The following is a 20,087-nucleotide window of genomic DNA, read 5'->3' as shown; positions in this document are numbered from 1 at the left end:
TCTAAAAGATAAACATGAAGATCCAAACACCATTATTGCTTCCTTGAATGAGATTCAAAGGGTGTAGCATCATCAATGCTCATGTTTGGCTAGCCTAGATTCTTGTTTGGCTCACGTAGAAAGCCACCTCCCTTCTACTCCTCTTGGTACCAATGCAAAGGACCCTGCTCTGGTGACCTCATTAAATTCTTGAGCTCTTGTCATGACCTATTTTGGTTTTTTTGATTCTTTATGATTCTATGTTGTTGTCATATTTAATTGATCACTACTATGGACTATGTATTTTGGCTCTTGCTAATAACAATGTAAACTTTGAAACGAGAACTGATACGATTACCCCTTTTTTTTAAGTAGCAAAAAAATCCTCTGATTTTGAAAAAAGTTGATTCATAATACACTTCTTTTTTTTCAAAGCATATTTTTGACACTTTAAATTTTCTTTGTATTAAATATAAATATTTGTTTTTAAATATTAGTGATTTTCATGTTGATTTTGAAACGTGTTGATGCAGCATCAACCCCTTTTTTAGAAGTCTTATTTTTTACACTTTATATTTTCTAATGTATTAATTGTGGATTTGTTTTTTTAAATGTTACATTCTTTATAAAAAAATTATGTCCAATTATTTTTTAAATGTTGATTACTTAAAAATCGAATATAAAAATATATATAAAAAATGACAAAAAAATGTAAATATATATATATATTTTAAACCATAAAAGAAAAGAAAAAAATAAAAATAATATATATATATATATATATATATATATATATATATATCATTTTTGTTAAACTAAAAATAAATAAATAAATAAAAATATAGCAATTTTAAAAAATTATTAAAATAAAATAAAAACAACCCTGATTTAAAATATATATATATATAGATAAACCAAAAAAATTAAAACAATTTTAAATAATTTAAAAACAAACTAACAAACATTAAAACACTACTAAAAATTAAATTTTAAAAAATATATAATAAAATATAAACAACTAATAATAATAATAATTTATTAAAAAATTTAAAACATTAATATTAAAATTTTGGAAAAAATAAAATTATTAAAAAAATAAAATAAAAAATTGAAGGGCGGTGTTGAAATGAGAATAAGATTTTAGCCCTACCGACTTCGAAAAAAATTATAAGGACAAAAAAAAAAAAAAAAAAAATTGCACCGAATCCAAAAAAATAGAGGGTGGCTTTGAAATCTGATTCTGACACTGAAATCCAATTCTGAAAATCGGATTGCAGTGCAACCCAAGGGGACACGGACCTGGGCGGGCAGGCCACGCCTCTCGGGGACCCCGCTCTCTATTTTATATATATATATATAGATATATTTGTTAATAATTATTTTTTTTTAAAAGTGGGTGGGGCTAAAATCCTATTCTCAAAGTCAAATCTAATTCTTAGAATCGAATTTCAGCCCAAACCTTCAATTTTTATTTTTATTTTTAGCTTTTTTTAGTTAAACTATATATATATATATATATATATATATAATGTTCTAAAATTTTTAATTAATTGTGTTTTTTTATATTTATTATATTTTTTTGTTAAATTTTTAAATTTAATTTTAATAGTTTTTTAATTTTTGTTAGTTTGTTTTTATTTTTAGTTTTAAATTGTTTTAATTTTTTTTAATAGTTTTTAAAATTGTTGTATTTTTATTTATTTATTTTTATAGTTTTATTAAAAGGAAAAAAAATTATTTAAAACAAAATAAAATAACATTTTTTTAATGTTTTTTTGGAAAATATGTTTTTGTTATTATTTGTTTTTTTATATTTTTTAATTTTTTAATTTTATTTTTTATAGCTTAATTTTATTTTTCTTTTTTAACATTTTTATGTTTGATTTTTTATTTTTTTGGTCTTTTTAACTTAATTTTGTTTTTGTTTTTTTTATGTTTGATTTTTTTTGTCTTTTTATATATTTGATTTTTTTACTTTTTGTTTTTTTTTGCCTTTTTATTTTTTTTTTTAATTTATGTTCTCATTATTTTTTGAAATTAGAGTCATGATAAAAATCTTTTATGCCATTTTTTCAAAATGTTGAAAATTTACCCTAGAGGTCAAGATAAAAAAAAAAAAAAAAAAAAAAAAAAAAAAAAAAAAAAAAAAAAAAAAAAACTGTTATTCCATCATCAACATTTTTCCATTGATTTTTCATATTTTTGGAAGATTTTTTGCTAAAATTCTCATTTTGATTTTATAGTTCTCGTTTCAAAGTTTACATTGTTTAATATAGTATCGATCAACAAATCAAATCTAGTTTCCCTAGTTTGTTTAATTGTTTGAACAGTTTGCAATGATGTAATTTGCTATTTTGAAATAATGCAAATTAACTTACAGAGAAAAAAAAATTATAATGCAAATTAAAACTTTTTACTAAAATATTTTATTATTGTTATTATGTAATTGATTTGTATAAATATTATTTTATTATTACAAACGTCTCCTTTATCTTTTTATTATTTTTAACCTTTTTATTATTATTTCCTAATATTTTTTTATTATAATATTTTGATTTGAAATTTCATAATAAAATATCTTCAACGTTACATTACACATCCCCATGCCCTTGCTAAGCTATCTCTGCTCCCCACCCAAATAAAAACGTAGACCTTTTATTGTATTCCCTACATCCTCAAAACTACAACAATAACTAATAAACATAACAAATCCTTAACGATTATATAACAAATTATCAGGGCCTTGCTCTTTTTAACCTAATGCAAACCAATGGCTTTTATTGTAGCGCAAATCATCACTGTTATATTACAGATTCAAAATCATAATATGAAGAGCGTGTGGCACTCATTATACGCAAACCCAACCAAAAGCTTTAGATAATTGAAGTATCAATAATTATGTGCAAGTAGTAATGTGTGTATCGAACAGAGGTGCGGTTTTTATTAAGTATACAACGTTATAGCACATAATAAATTAATCAAACAAATATCGCAATCAAATAATTATACAATTATAAGATGATTAATATACTATTTTATTCTAAGCACAAAGTAAATAATAATATAATATATAATTCGAGCTCGGGCCTTGCTTCCTATGTGTATATTTTTGTCTCTTTTTGCCAGGGACACTTGCTGCTCAGAGTTATAATTATATAAGCTAGGAATAAAGAAAAATTACTATATTGAAGTGTTTAATCCCGCTCATAGTCATCAACCAAAAGCATACATGGAGAGCCAAATTTCTTATTGCTCAGTTAAGGACTAACTCTCATCAACTCCGTTGTGAAACAGGGCACTAGAAAAGGCCAAAGGAAGTGTGGGAGGAAAGAGTATGTATTTTTTGTTCTTCCGGAAAAGTGGAAACAGAAAAACATTTCATTTTAGAATGTGAGGCCTTCAAAAACAACAGGGAAAGTTATGCAGATATGATGGCAGCGAGCTCTTGGGATAATCTATTTAGTGAGGGGTTTGTTGAGAAGCTGGGAGTATTTATTTTGAAGCTTCACAGAAAAATGGCCGAATACATCAAGCAGATGAAAAAGCAATCTGTCCCATAGGCTATCTTTAGCCTCGTGGACGTTAAAATAATTTCTTTCTTTCTTATTGTTCTTATGGAATCCAATAACAAGGCAGAGATCACAGCATTGTGGGGGAGTCTTAATAGCGGCAAAGTCACTAAGACTAAGAGGCTGAAGGTCTTTGGGGATGTGCAAGGCATTATTGATTTGGTAAAAGATTATACAAACTTCTCTCCTCCTCTATTGTCGAAAGGCATTATTAACTGGGTAAAAGATTATACAAACTTCTCTCCTCCTGTATTGTCGAATTGGATGAAGAGAATCAGAACATTGGTAAGCAGATTTCAGGACATTCAATTTCAACATATCTATAGGGAACAAAACAAGCGTGGCATATACAAACTTCTCTCCTCCTGTATTGTCAAATTGGATGAAGAGAATCAGAACATTGGTAAGCAGATTTCAGGACATTCAATTTCAACATATCTATAGGGAACAAAACAAGCGTGGCATAACAAGGGAATCTGGTAAATTCTTCTTTAAATGCATTTGAACAAGGGAGTTAAACTTAATGCTAGAAGCATAAACTAATCGTAGGTGACCATCTTAGCACAAAGAAAGAGGACTCCGAGTCAGCAGAAGCAAGGGAGTCAAAGTTAATGCTAGAAGCATAAACTAATCGTAGTTGACCATCTTAGCACAAAGAAAGAGGACTCTGAGTCAGCAGATAAAAGCTACAGGTCACGTATTTTATGTATGAAAGAACCAAGAAGCCTGTATTTTATGTATGAAAGAACCAAGAAGCGAGCTAAAAGCAGTCAATTTTTGTTTTTTAATGAACTGTTTTGTAAAAGGAACAGAAGTTTTGTAAAAGGAAGTAACAGAGGAAGGTAAGATTTAAATGAACATCCCTCACAGATAGAATAGAGAATACTGAAAATGTACTATCCTTTTTTTTAATAGAAAGAAGTGTTTTTTTCTTTGGTAAAAAAGTACAATATTTTATTACAATAACTTTAACCACTGGGAGTCTATACATGGTATAGGTTCAAAGGACAGGCAAGCTTTTCATAGAACGTCTCCGATTCACCAGCTGGCCTGCTGAGACTTGTGTCAAAAAGTGAGAAAAGACCCTACAATATTATAAATCATGGCCGCCTTTCATCTTTGTCTAAAGCTTCAAAAGGAATTTGTTTAAGAAAAACCTGGAATAACATAAATCCTGGTCTCGCTACGGTTTAGATGTGAACCTTGTTCTCATTCTACAAATATTCCCAGAGCATTTTGAGATGAATAACAATACTTTTACAGATTTGAGATTTTCTCCGAAGGCATTCAAGTAATGCTCACTTTCATGGTTAATATGATTACTTTCAGGGTCTCACCAATCCCTAGTCAGTGGACTTCTGCCAGTCAGATTGATACTCTACATGACATACCAGTACCACGCAGGTAATGATTGAGAAAATAAGTTGCGAAGAAATTACAAAGCATGTAGAAAGGTTTCAGTTGTGAATCAGTGTATTGCTGATAAGGTTGATCAAAGTTTTCGAACCAGCATGTAATGTCATCTTATGTTATTCTCATCCAACTTCTCATTCTGGAGTTGAGCCTCCCACAGCATCTGACTTACTTTGGTCATCCACCGCCTTAGGGTCGCATTCTATTTTTCTGCCTGAAATGGCGCAGAAAACTGGGGAATAAGTGAAATTCTAGAAAGATGATCAATTGGCAACCACGACAAGACATGTTATCATAGTTAGAAAAAATCACCTGTTTTTTGCTGCTCTTCAAGCATCTTCTGTAGGCGTTTGCCATACTCTTCTATCTGTAATTGTAAAGTTCTTTGGGTCTGCATCAATACAAAATCCAGAATCCTTAACCACGTGAAAACTTACTTCTAAACGATACTTAAAAGTAATTTTTTTTACAATCACAATGATTGCAGATGTTGTTATGAAATTGATAATGGTTCCATCGGAACAGGATCAAACGCTCAAATATAGTGTCCAACGTCCATACCTCAAGCTGCTCGTGTAACTTCTTCTGAACATCCATCTGTAAGCGTAACGCCTCCGTAATTTGCATGCCCCTGTATACAATGAAGAATCATGACTAATTCACACCTGTCCAGTGAAATAATACTGAAACAATGGAGTTTGCATCTCATATAACCTCAACTATGTGACAAGCAACACGCGACACTGTGTCTATCTAGAATTAGAAATTGACCTCCCAAACATGCATGCAACCATACAGACAACCAAAAACAGTAGGCTACATGAAGTCGCACTTAGCGCACAACATCGTGAACCTTACTCTATAATAGAAAGAGAATCTCTCAAAAGATAAATGGACCTAAAAGACAAATATCATAGTCACAACAGTGACAGCGGCAAATCAAAGGCAAATTTTAGTTGCAACATGCATTAAGGAATTACAAAACTAAAGGGCAACTATGTCACTTGATTAAATGTCGTTGCCCCAAAATGTTGGGAATAAAATCTGAATTGATGTCAACGTAAGGCATACTATAACACACAAGCCATTAAATATCCAAAAAATACCAAGATACTTGGACCTCTATATAATAAGCTTGGAATGAAGTCATATCTGTGTGTGCATCACGAATATAAAACCAAATCAGAGTCCTTTGGTTTATATCTTCCATCAAACTCATGCTAATCTGTGCTTCATGTCACTCGTGAGCTCTTTCGGATGGACTCTACCATGGTATATCAGCTCCTCTGACTCACTCCTCAAACATCACAGGCACTCACAGATATGCATTATCTTTATTTCAGTTGCATATGCACTCACAGATTGTACTTTATGCATTATCTTTATTTCAGTTGATGTGCTATGTTTTTGTATGTGGGTGTTTTGGTTAGACATGGTGATGATGGTTTCTTTATAAAGTTGCCAATGTAACAAAAGTTTGGATATAGTCCAATAACCTGTGGTAACAATAAAGATTTTAATGACTAGAAGTGGAGCGTGAAAGTAAAAAATGAACAAAATGATGAAGCTAGAGCTATGCCACCTCATTAAAAAGCCCAACCCCTAAGTCCTACCTATGCTAAAAATGCATATCTCAAAAAAAAACTAAGAAATTGAAGAAAAATACAAAAATGGATAATAAACAATGTGTTAAGGTGGTAACTCTAAACAAAGCTCCCTCTAAAAAAACTTGCATATACAAAATAAAGATTCATAGCTCTAGAAAGCTAATTGGACCAGTTAGAAGACCCTTAACATCATCTTCTGTGACTCTGACAGTTAATACATGAAATCCCTTGCACCTTTCATCAATTATTTCATCATGTTACCTATCTCTAACCAAGTGATCTAGAAAATACTTCTTGACTTACAAATTAGCGCATCTAATAATGGTAAGGTTGTACCACCATGGTAAATTTCAGCAAATTATAAAATTAGCGCATGTAAATGGTAAGCTTGTACCACCATGGTAAATTTCAGCAAATTATAAAATTAGCTTATGTTATAATGTTGTTAAAAGAGATTACTCATTGTGCATTGGTTAATGACTTGTGTTGAGAATTAACTTATTATTATAGGTGGGTGTTGTTGAAAAATGTGTAACTAGGTTCGGTCTTCATAAATATGAAATGTACTTTTGATTCTTGTATATTGTAAAATGAAGAAAAATTATTATTGTTATTTTCGTAGTAGGGGTTTCATGCTCAAGGTCTTTTATTTTAGAAGTCAAGTACCCATTGAGTGCTTCTAGGATTTGTCCTGGGGTCAAGAAGTCAAAAGAGTCACTGTCATATAAGGAAGACCCCATCGAACACATTGTAACTTGTAAAAAGAATTATTCTTGTATTTTAAAGTGTCAAGATACCTTCCAAGACCAAGTTACCAAGTCAGCCTATTCTAGGGCATTTTGTCCACCTTGGAGGCCTATATATATAGGAGGCAACTCGACCACCTTAGGACATCATTCATCATATCATCATTCAAGCAAAGGAGAAGAAGAAGGCCAATGAAAAAGGAAGAAGACAAGTGTTTGGGTTATTTCTCTCTCTTTTCACACGTGCGAAGGAAAGAAGGCTAGGGTTTTGTTGCTGCAAAATCGAATTTGAAGAAAGTGCAGAAAGAAGGACAAAGGAAGGCTCATTAGGTCATTCTCTAGCCCTAGAAAAAGAAGAAACTCAAGTGAAGGTCAAGAGAAGCCCTAGAAGCCCTAAATCAGCTCACATGTGCGAAAGCGGCGGGGCCGAAAATTTCAGACCTGCAATAAAGGCCGAAATTTTGTCGCTAGGGGTTGAAGTTGTGCTACTGGGGTCGAAGTTGTGCTACTAGAGGAGATTTGACTGGGTATGACTTGGACAAAGGGAGCACATCATCCAGAAGGTTGGACATGGTCTTGGAAGGGTATTGGTCTTGGTCTAGAGGTCTTGGAATTCGTCAATTGAAAAATCTATAAGAAGAGAAGGGATTTGCGGGTTTTCCTCTCAATTGGAAAGGTTTTGGCCCTGGCTTGCAGCGTATATCATGTTATCCTGTGTATTGTTGATCTTCTTGTTTTGGTAGTTGTTTGATGATAAGAATAACAAAATAACAAAAGAAGAAGATAATAAGTAAGCAAAAGTAAAAAGACATCACAAGCAGTTATCAAGTATAAGAGAAATCATCCTAACCATTGCCCTATAGATTTTTCAACATGGTATTAGAGCTAAGGTTGGCTAAGGGCATAATGAAGATCACTACTCCCTTGAAGAAGTTTCTACAAAAGTGTTTTATGGTAGCAAGTCATCTCAAGAAAGGAATCAATCATTGTGGAATCTCCTAGTATCCATCAAGAATTATATGACCAAGACATCTACAAAGGACGAAGGATTATTCTCAGCACTTACTGACACATTTGAAGATGAGAATATTTGGGTAATCGACAGTGGAGCATCAAGACATATGACTAGTGAGCACAAGCAACTAAAGACCTTATCAAGAGGAAAATCCTCTTACTTCGTTGAGCTTGGTGATAAGAAGAGCTATCATGTAAGAGGAATTGGATCAACCTCGCTAGAGCTAGAGAATGGAGGAAATATTCATCTCAACAACATCCTATTCGTTCCAGCGATGCAAAAGAATCTACTCTCTATTTCATGTCTAGAAGATAAGGGAGATAGAGTTGCTTTTATAGATGGAAAGGTTGTACTATGGGATAAAAACTCTAGCATCGAAAATGCAAAGATGATTGGGATTTGTGAAGGAAGACTTTACAGATTGTTGACTCCTCTCTCTCAAGCTTTGGTTCACATTGAAGTAAGTCCATGTGAACTTTGGCATAGAAGGTTTGGTCACCTTCACTACAAAATCTTACCAACTCTAAATTCAATGGTAAATGGCATCCCTGAACTCAAGGAGGATCACGAAGGAGTATGCAAGGGATGTGCATTGGGTAAAAATGCCAAGAGACTATTTGGAAGCAGTGCTTCAAGGTCAAAAGAAATTTTAGATCTCATTCATTCTAATGTATGTGGTCCTATGTCTACTAAGTCTCTTGGAGGTCATCTATATTATGTGACATTCACTTATGACCATTCAAGCAAAACTTGGGTTTATTTGTTGAAATCCAAGGATGAAGTATTCATCAAATTTCAAGAATTCAAAGCTGAAGTGGAGAACCTTACAGAAAGAAGAATAAAGATATTAAGGTTCGACAATGGAGGGGAATACACTTCAAAGGAAATCATAGCTTTCTGTAAGGAAGTTGGGATTAAGACAAAAAACTTCTGTACTTGAGAGACAACCTTGGTTTGGTTAATATATCCTCCCTAGTTGAGAGGGAGAGATAGACACATCATTCTTGTCTTCACTTCGTGAAGAAAGAATGGAGGATTGGGTAAGCATTTGGCATCCGATACTCTTTGAGGATGAGGTAGGGCATCCAAGATAAGAGTAGTCGAAGAGGACCAATATTCTTTAAGGACTGGGAATCCAAGATAAGAATAATCCTGGAAGGACATACCCTGTGAACACTCGGGTGGGGTATGTGCCTTGAGAGACAATGATGATGGTGTCTACCAGTCATTGGTCTCAGCAGCATTGTGCTCTGATCTTGTGGAGAGATATAGCTATTAGTCAAGGGCTTGCTATGTGACAATGTTGGATGATTTGATGCAAAGAGATGGCTTACCAATCCGACTCTTCTTATGAGATCTATTCAGATTGAGAATGTCCATATACCATTTATTAATACCTCCCTAGTTAAGAGGGAGTGTTGAAAAATGTGTAACTAGATTCGGTCTTTATAAATATGAAATGTACTTTTGATTCTTGTATATTGTAATATGAAAGAAAAATTATTATTGTTATTTTTGAAGCATGGGTTTCATGCTCAAGGTCTTTTATTTTAGAATTCAAACACCCATTGAATGCTTCTAGGGTTTGTTCAAGGGTCAAGACGTCAAATAGTCATTGTCATATAAGGAAGACCCCATCCAGCACATTGTAACTTGTAAAAAGAATGGTTCTCGTATTTTAAAGTGTCAAGATACCTTCCAAGACAAATTCGGCCTAGCAGCTAAGAATTCGGCCTATTCTAGGGCATTTCGTCCACCTTGGAGGCCTATATATATATATGGGAACTTGACCTCCTTAGGACATCATTCATCCTATCATCATTCAAACAAAGGAGAAGAAGAAGAAGGCCAGGGACAAAGGAAGAAGGACGAAGACAAGTGTTTAGGTTATTTCTCTCTCTTTTCACACATGCAAAGGAAAGAAGGCTAGGGTTTTGCTGCTGCAAGATCCAATTTGAAGAAAGTGCAAAAAGAAGGTTGAAGGAAGGCTCATTAGGTCATCCTCTAGCCCTAGAAGAAGGAGAAACTCAAGCGAAGGTCAAGAGAAGCCCTAGAAGCCCTAAATCAGCTCACACGTGCGAAGGTCGCAGCTATTGGAGGAGTCGAAAATTTTAGACTTGCAGTAGAGGCCGAAATTCCATAAGTGCTCAAGGGGAAAAAATATGCTCAAAAATAAAAGTGCTCAAAATTTCTTGAAACCAGTGCCAAATCGTAGTGTTCTTCGCCCTGATTCAAACGCCACTTGAATCGCCTCAATCTGACATCGTATGCGAAAGTTATCACCTTCTGAAATTTTAGCAAACAGCTAGATGTTAACTTGCAAGGTCGATTGGGATGTTGATTGGGCAATTCGTACGATGATGTCATCATCTGACTATGCAGTGTACGGTGTCAGACGAACCAATCCGAGAGAAACACGTGGCAGGGTCGTACAGCTAGGTTGGCAGTTTATGATTGGTTGTTGACTGATTGGGTAGCCCAATCAGGAGGCGCCACGTGGCCCAATGAGAGGGCGCCTCGTGACCCTCTGTTATTGGCCAAAAATTTCATAATAGGGCCAAAGGGCCTCAACAGGTTTCAACCCCTAGACCTCCTCAAAGCAATACCACACCTTACCACCACGTCATGGGATTAGTTCTTAACCCATATGAGTCACCAGTTTGATTTGAATTCAATTGGCGCAGCGGTTTGGGGAGACGGGCAGGGCAGTTAGCCTTGGTCCCAGGTTCTACGTGAACCCACATACCCACAGGCAGGAGCTATGGCGCAGGGGGCGGGAAGATAGGCCCCGGCCCATGGTTCCAATAGACCAACATAACTGTCAACGAGAGTCATGGCGGAGGGGGCGGGCGAACAAGCTCCTGCCCCTGGTCTTATTGGTGACACATGACCACTACTCAGCGCGTAGCCTAGCCCCTGGCCACATGGCCCATAACCAGGCCCGGCGCTTAAGGCCTTATGAGCGCGGTTAAGTAGGCGACAAATTGCACCCATTGCAACGAGGATCTCATCGGTCCCAGGCGAATTTTATCGCTCGACGATCAGCGAAAAGGTGGATTTCGTAGCACAATTAGTCAGTTTTGTCAATTTGCAAGACAGATAGCAGGGAATTGGAAAAATAGGCCTAACTTGGTCATTCTTCAACCTTTTTGAGCCGAGGAAGACCCTAGACAGGGATTTTTGGGTGTTCTAAACTCAATCGCAGTATCATTTTTGCAATTTGAGCTATGTAAATTGATGTAATTTCATATTTGAGCATATAATTTAAAGGCCCAACATTGGAAGTTAGACCCAGAGACATAGCCCAGGAGGGGTGAACTCCGTCATCAAATTGTTATTTGTGTGATGTTGTTCATGGTTTATTTTTCTCTGTTTTATTTTTGCAAAACTTAACTAAAAACACTAAGTTTATGTGCTTTTGCAAATTGATCCATTGCCCACAAGACATAAACTTGCTTGCAAACTTTTTATGAAACCTTCAAGTTTTTAATTTCAGATCAATTTGGTATCAGAGCATGGTTGTTTTGAAGGTTTGACTGTGTTTGCAAGTGTTTTCTTGATGCTTACAAGGTTAAATTTGAAAAGAGGAGAAAGAGTGCTTGAAGAGCCAAACCCTCAAATTGGCTCAAGGAGGTCACAAACTCCTCAAACTCCACCAGTCATGGCACATGAAGAAGGACATGAGATGATGTCTGAGGATGAGAGAGCTTTCAGAAAGGCTTTCTATGATATGTCTGAAATGGTGAAAGTTTTGTATGAAGAGAGGACAACAAGGTTGCAAGGAGAGAGTTCAAATCATCCAAAAGGTAATGGTGGTGATGGGAGAAAGCCTCCACCACCACCTCCTCCTTCACCTCCATATTCACCTCCATCCTCACCTCCTTCTTCACCTCCTTCAACACCTACACATACTCCTCCTAGATCTCCAAAAGGACATGCTAAGTCTCCTTTGTTAAAGCTTGATGTCAAGTTTGAATTGCCTATGTACAATGGGGAAGTAAATGTTGAAAATTTGGATAATTGGGTTCGTCAAATTGAAGTCTATTGCAAGATTCAAAGGATTAAGGATGATGTGACCAAGATCCAGCTTGCTTCTCTTCATTTGGAAAGTGCAGCTCTCATCTGGTGGGAGGCCAGAACTCAAGAAGATTTGAAGAAAAGTGGTAAAATTATCTCTTCTTGGAATGATTTTATAGTTGCATTAAGAAGACAATTTTATCCATTAGTTTACATGCAAAAATCAATTATGGATTGGAAAAAATTTAGACAAGCTAAAGGTCAGAGTGTTCAAAGTTACACACAAGAATTTAGAAGAGCAACTTTATCTTGGGTGTAGATTTGTCTTCACAAGACACTCTCCTTAAATACATAGGTGGATTACATAGTTATTTGAGACATACAATTCTTATGTTTAATCCCACCAATCTAGATGAAGTATGTGTTCAGGAAACTCATTTAGAAGCAAGAGGGAAGAATGTTCCTCAAGAGACTAGCAAGAAGTTGTCCAAATCTGGAGACAAAGGAAATGGGAAGTTTAAAGGCAAAGGCAAAAAGAATGCTACAGTCAAGAAAGATGTAGAGAAACTTCCTTGTAAACATTGCTCTAAAGAAGGCCATGATGAAGACCATTGTTGGAAACTACATCCAGAAATGAGACCAAAGAAGTTCAATAACAAGGGGAAACAAAAGATTGCTGCAACAACTCAACAAGATCTAGGATCTGATTCAGGTGATGAGACCAAAATTACAACCATGGGAATGAAAGGTAAAGCTTCTGTTGCAAGTAATAGTTCTTCCAATAAGCCTATTGAGTCTCAAAATGATAAAGAATGAATTGAACTTTTCCATATCAGGGTCATTACAAAACATACTAGAGTTGATACCTTATTTGATAGTGGATCCCAAGTTAACCTTATTTCTAAAGCTATTGTCAAGAAACTAAACTTAGAAACTACACCTCATCCTAAACCTTACCCTTTGGGTTGGGTATGTGAAAATGCCAAATTGCAAGTGACAAGAAAGTGTAAGCTAAAATTTGCCATCACTGCAAACTTTATAGATGAGGTGGAGCTTGATGTTGTACCACTTGACATATGCGAGATTGTTTTAGGGAGTCCATACTTGTATGACCGAAAAGCCATATTCTATGATCATGAGAACAAATATCATCTTTTTAAAGATGGTGTTCAGTATATTGTTAGAGCACATCACAAGAAGATGAACTTATCTCTTGTGAGTGTTGGTCAAATGAAAAGGCTTGTTAATGCTAGTAAGAATTTTGTGTTGTTGATGATCAAACCCAAAGATACTGTTGAATCTAAAGCTTTCCAAGGATGTGATTCAAAACTCAAGCATGATTTGGTTGAAGTTGTTAACACATATGACAAGATGTTTCAGGAACCTAAAGGGTTGCCTCCTAAAAGAGGAATCCAACATGAGATTCAATTGCAGCAGGATGCACCTCTTCCAAACATTGGCATGTACAAAATGTTAGTTTTGGAGAATGCAGAAATCAAGAAGCAAATTCAAGAGTTGCTTGACAAAGGGGTCATTAGGCCTAGCACATCTCCTTGTGGGTCTCCTATCGTCTTGGTTCCAAAGAAGGATGGTACATGGTGCATGTGTGTGGATTTTAGAGCTTTAAACAAAATCACGGTAAAGAATCATTATCCTCTTCCTCGTATTGATGATTTGCTAGACCAACTAAAGGATATTGTCTATTTCACTAAGTTAGAATTGAGAAGTAGTGATCACCAAATAAGGATTGTTGAAGGTGGTATTTGGAAGATTACTTTCAAAACAAAACAAGGTTTATTTGAATGGTTAGTTATGTTGATTGGGCTTTGCAATGCACCTGCAAAATTCATGAGAGTTATGAATGATGTGTTAAGACCATTCCTAGATGATTTTGTCATAGTCTACTTAGATGATATTCTAATTTTCAGTAAGACTCGTGAAGAGCATGTCAAGCATGTGAAATAAGTTTTAGATGTCTTAAAGAAAGAGAAATTGTATTTGAAGATGTTTAAGTGTGCATTTGGAAAAACCTCTTTGGTTTATTTGGGTCATATTGTAGGGGTGAATTTGAAAATTGATCCCTCAAAAGTTGAAGCCATTGTGAATTGGCCTAAACCCAATAATGTAAAAGAAGTTACGAGCTTTTTGGGAGCAACCCAATATTGGAGAAAAATTATAGCTAACTTCTCACTCATTGCAGCGCCATTACATGCATTGACCACTGTGAAACAGGTCTTTCAATGGGGAGGCAAGCAGCAAAAAGCCTTCGATACATTGAAAGAGAAAATTAGTACAACACCAGTTCTTGCACTTCCAGATCTTAAGCAGCCATTTGAGATTCAAACGATGCAAGTGATTATGCCATCGGAGCAGTTTTGATGTAGCATGGTAAGCCTATTTTGTTATCATTTTGAAACCTTTACCAATGCAGTAATTAACTATCCAACTTATGATAAAGAGTTGTATGCTTTGGTACAAAGCGTGAAGAAATGGAAGCACTATTTGATGGGTAAGGAAACGATTATTCATACTAACCATCAACCTTTGCAATATTTACAATCACAAACCAAGCTACAACAAGCTAGACATTTCAAGTGGATGGGATTCCTACAGCAATTTCATTTGGTAATCAAGTACAAGAAAGGTATATACAACAAAGTTGTTGATATGTTATCAAGGCCTATTGTTAATGCATCTATCATTCTTAAGCATAACTCAATCATGCATGAAAGTTATATTGAACAATATGCTCAAGATGACGATTTTAAAGATGTTTATGCAACTTTGATTCAAGGCAATCATGTTGAAGAGTTGGATTATCATGTTCATAACAAGTTGTTGTATCATCTTGGCAAGTTATGTGTTCCACGGGGTGAAAGAGTCAATGTCATAAGGGAAGCCCACACTTCTCTTATTGTTGGTCACTTTGGTGTAGGAAAAATAGTTGCACAAATTCAGAGGTATTGTTATTGGCCTCGCATGAATGAAAGTGTTTCAAGATATGTAAGAGGATGTTCCATGTGTGCTACTAGTAAGCCTGGCAATAGGAAATTGGGTTTGTATACTCCACTTCCTATTCCTTCTCGTCCTTGGGAAAGTATTTTAATGGATTTTGTAGGTAGACTACTAATGCCAAAGAAAGGTCATGATTATCTTTATGTTTGTTGTGGATCGTTTCAGCAAAATGTGTGTTGATGCCATCTAAGAAACAGATTAAAGTTGAATAGACCGCAAATATGTTCTTCCAAAATGTATGGGTACATTTTGGGTTTCCCACTTCTATTATTGTCGATCGAGATTCTATATTTGTCGGGAAGTTTTGGTTAAGTTTATGGGAACTCATGGACACCAAATTGAAGAAGAGCACAACATTTCATCCACAAACCGATGGCCAGATAGAAGTGGTAAACAGAACAGTAGTGCATCTCCTTCATGGATATTTTGGTAAGCATCCTAAACTTTTGGATGAACATTTGCATTACATCCAGCATGCCTACAATCGTGCCAAGCATTCATCTACGCAAGTATCTCCATTTGAAGCTTGTTTGGGTTATTTGCCAAAGTCTCCTTTGGATTTCATCTTTGGCAAAGATATTGTTGTAGATGGACATAGTGACGTGGACAAGGCCAAGCATTTTATAGAACAAATCCATCTAATGCATCAAATTGTACAAAAGCAGCTTGAGAAAAGCAGAGCCAAGTACAAGGCAAGACATGACAAGCATCAGGTTGATCGTGATTTCCAAGTGGGAGATCAAGTTTGGTTGTACATCAACAAGGAAAGACTTCAAAGTGACGGTAAAAACCTCAAGCCAATCACATATGGTCCTTTCAAGATTTTGGAGAAGATTGGTAACAATGCTTTCCGATTAGATTTGCCATCTTACATTCAAATTTATTTTGCTGTGAATGTGGAAAACTTGAGATCATATGACTCTCCTTTGATTGATGAACAAGAAGAGAATGTTCATATTCCATCTATAGAAGATTTTTCTCTTAAATACTTAGAATAATTGTAGCAAGATACTATTCTTGACAGAAGGATAAAGACTTCACGTAGAGGCAATGTGGAGTATCTTCGATTGGGGATCAAAGGTACTAATTCAAGTAAAGCAAGGTGGATTGAGATCGGGAAAGTGAGGGAGTTGTACCCTCACTTTTTGAGTAAAAATAGACTTTTGGTGGTCCAAAATCTTCCACTGGGGAGGAATGATCCAGTGGATCAAAAATATGCTCAAAATTGCTCGAGACTAGTGCCAAATCATGGTATTCGTCGTCCTTATTCCAACACCACTTGAATTGCCTCAATCCAACATCGTATGCAAAAGTTATCGCGTTCTGATTTTTTTGGCAAACAGCTAAAAGTTAACTTGCAGGGTTGACTGGAATGCTGACTAGGCAGTCCGTACGATGATGTCATTAGGTGACTGTGCAGGGCACGGTGTCAGACGGACCAATCCAGGTGAGAGATGTGGCAAGGTCGTATCGCTGGGTTGGCAGTTTGTGATTGGTTGTTGACTGATTGGGTGGCCCAATCAAGAGGCGCCACGTGGCCCAATGAGAGGGAACCACGTGGCCCTCTATTATTGGCCAAAAATTTCATAATAGGTCCAAAGGTCCTCAACAGGGTTCGACCCCTAGACCTCCTATAGAGCAATACCACCACACCATGCGATTAGTTGGATTTCGTAGCACAGTTAGTCAGTTTTGTCAATTTGCAGGAAAGATAGCAAGGAATTGGAGAACGAGATCTAACTTGGTCATTCTTCAGCGTTTTTGAGCCCAAGAAGAACCTAGACAAGGGTTTTTGGGTATTTTGAACTCAATGGCAGTATCATTTTTGCAATTTGAGCTATGTAAACTAATGTAATTTCAGATTTGAGAATAGAATTTAAAGGCCCAACATTGGAAGCTAGACCCGAAGACATAGCCCGAGAGGGGTGACCTTCGTCATCAAATTGTTGTTTGTGTGATGTTGTTCATGGTTTAATTTTCTCTGTTTTATTTTTGCAAAACTTAACTAAAAACGCTAAGTTTATGTGCTTTTGCAAATTGATCCATTGCCCACAAAACATAAACTTGCTTGCAAAATTTTTATGGAACCTTCAAGTTTTTAATTTCAGATCAAGCTGGGGGCCGAAGTTGTGCTGCTAGAAGAGATTTGACTGGGTTTGACTTGGACAAAGGGAGCACATTATCAAGAAGGTTGTAATTGGTCTTGGAAGGGTATTGGTCTTGGTCTAGAGGTCTTGGAATTCGTCAATTGAAGAATCTATAAGAAGAGGAGACTTGCGCGTTTTCCTCTCAACTGGAAAGGCTTTTGCCCTAGCTTTCAGCCTACATCCTGTGTTCTTGTGTATTGTTGATCTTCTTATTTTGGTAGTTGTTTGATGATAAGAATAACATAATAAAAGAGAAGAAGATAATAAGTAAGAAAAAATTCAAAGACATCACAAGCAATTGTCAAATATAAGAGAAATTATCCTAACCATTGCCCTATAGATTTCTCAGCAGGTGCCCCACATTGGGATATGTACACGATGCATCGAGATTTGTGTACTTGCATTGGGATATTTGTAATATCCCCCTAATATTCTTACTAATTTAATTTGTAAAAAATTCCAAATTTTATTTCAAGTGTTTCATCAAACACTTTGACAACATATATTTATTTAAATATTTTGCATGCAAGTACCATATAACAAAATTAAGGAATTACTGCAAGTAAATTTTGTTAGGATATTCCGACACATAGGAAATAGTTAAGTACAACTTGGTCTAGTATAGAGTTAGAGTTAGGTAAAGTGTGTTTCTTTACCATGTACATTTTGTAACTTACAATCCGACGATCACGATATGTAGTGATCCGACGGTTCATTCTCTCCTCGGTATTACCGACACTTGATCCGTGGCTTAACACCCGATTGGTCCATGATCTCTATTTAAAGAGCATGGAGGGTCATTTGTAGAAAAAAACCGGTCATGAGAGAAGCTTATGTAAATTTTCATTCTTTTATTAATAAATTTCCTGAAGTGGTCGCATTGGCTCAGGTCGTGGACTATTTCCCTCTTTGAGGGTTTTAACCACGTCAAAATACTGGTGTATTGATCTGTGATCTGTTTGTGAGCGGTGTCCTTTGGTGTTCTGTCTGAGGAACTTACCCTGTAAATTCCTACATGGTATCAGAGCTATTTGAGGGTCGCGTCCGTTGGTGATCCAAATCTGAAGCCGGTAGAACTGCATCCGACTACCGTTTCCTAGATCTACTGTTTTTGACTACTTTCGGGCCGACAGGACTGCTCTGTTGTGTTGGGAGCATCTGTTCCAGTGAGGAACCCCTTTCGTTTCACGCGAAAAGGTTTCCGGTAGCCCTAGCTGCGTCAATTTTAAGATCTGGAGGTATATAGTGTTTATTCGCAGTTTACAGTTATTTTCTCTCTGTTTATTTCGGTTTTCGGTTTATTTAGCTTTTTTTTATTACCGGATCTATACCTTTCATTTCTGCGTATGCTCTTTGCCCTGCGACTCTGTGCGATCTGGACAAATCAAAAACAGAAAGGAAGGATTTTTCTCATGCGTATGCTCTTTTCCGCTGCGCCTTAGTGTGATCTCGGAAAATCAGAAACATTGAGGAAAATATTTAGTTTCCGACTAAAACTAACTTCGAGCCGCAAGGTTCGTTTTTGAAAATATTTAGTTTCCAACTAAAGCTAACTTCGAGCCGCAAGGTTCGTTTTTTTTTGTATGTCCATGTTGGGTTTTGTGTTTTGTGTTTTTTGTTTTGTAGGGAGAAAGAGTTTTCTCAAAGCAAGCACGCAACCCAAAGCATCAACCCCCCCCCCCTCTCTCTCTCTCTCAAACTTTTTGTATAGCTCACTTGGTGCAAAGCTAATTTATGAGAGTAAAGGTCTTGGGTTCAAGTCTCCATTTTTTGGGGGCGGATTTTTTCATTTCCGTACATTCCCGCACTTCGTCGGCGACTTCATCAAATTTTCTTCAAAAAGCCATAACTTCTTCATCCGGAAGCCGTTTTCAGAACCGTTTTTTTTGAAACATCTTAATTTTTCGAGATCTTTCCATTGAAACACTTAGTTTCAGCATCTATAGCTTCAGTTTTTTTTTTTAAATGGAAAGTCCATGCCAAGTTATTCTTGACAACACCAACTACTTCCAATGGTGGTCTACATTGTGGATTTACTTAGAAGTAAAGGTCTTTACAGAATAGCCACAGGCCAAGAGACCAAACCGAAAGATGAAGACAAGGCAGCTAAATGGGAAAATAGACAAGACCAAGCACGTGGGTTGGTAGGGATGTCTATTTCTCCAGATCTTATATTCCATATTGCAGAACTTGATACTCCTGATGAAGCAATGAAACAGATTACTAAAGTCTTTGGAATTAAAAATGAACTTAAAGCCCATCAACTTGAAAATGAATTGCTTACATTGGACCCCAATAATTTTTCTTGCATTGAAGATTTTTTGTCCAAGTTCAAGACCCTTAGACTTCTCTTGGAAGGCGTTAAGGTTAAGAAAGAAGATAGTAGCCTTATCTACTCCATTCTTACTAAGTTGGTACCAGCCTATTCTTTGTTTGTTTCCACCTTCCATTCTACAAGAGAAGCCTTCATTTCTCAAGGACAAACCTACAAGTCCCCTTCCTTTGATTCCTTTTGTGATTCTTTAATAAGAGAACAAGAAAAACTCTTACACCTTGGTCTTCTTCATCTTGGAAACTCT

At 35.9% G+C, this 20,087-nt stretch overlaps 1 protein-coding gene across 2 annotated transcripts in view; it reads right to left on the bottom strand.

Annotated features, from left to right (window-relative positions):
- Nucleotides 1-4,666: 4,666 nt before the first annotated feature.
- The window catches only part of LOC149153194 (protein PHOSPHATE STARVATION RESPONSE 1-like), a 119,238-nt gene continuing 103,817 nt past the window's right edge, over nt 4,667-20,087 (bottom strand). For both annotated transcript variants that reach the window (XM_089438633.1, XM_089438634.1), the window contains 3 exons: nt 5,523-5,592; nt 5,274-5,352; nt 4,667-5,175 (listed from right to left, as the gene is read on the bottom strand). In XM_089438633.1, coding sequence (XP_089294759.1) covers nt 5,096-5,175; nt 5,274-5,352; nt 5,523-5,592 — 229 coding nt within the window. In that variant the 3' untranslated portion in view covers nt 4,667-5,095. The remainder of the gene's footprint in view (nt 5,176-5,273; nt 5,353-5,522; nt 5,593-20,087) is intronic.

This window comes from Pinus tabuliformis, chromosome 9, assembly GCF_031772625.1.
Source record: "Pinus tabuliformis cultivar Carrire ecotype Pingquan chromosome 9, CPIR1, whole genome shotgun sequence".
Lineage (NCBI taxonomy): Eukaryota > Viridiplantae > Streptophyta > Pinopsida > Pinales > Pinaceae > Pinus > Pinus tabuliformis.
The sequence above is the reverse complement of the archived record's forward strand: the minus strand, read 5'-3'. Positions and strand labels throughout refer to the sequence as shown.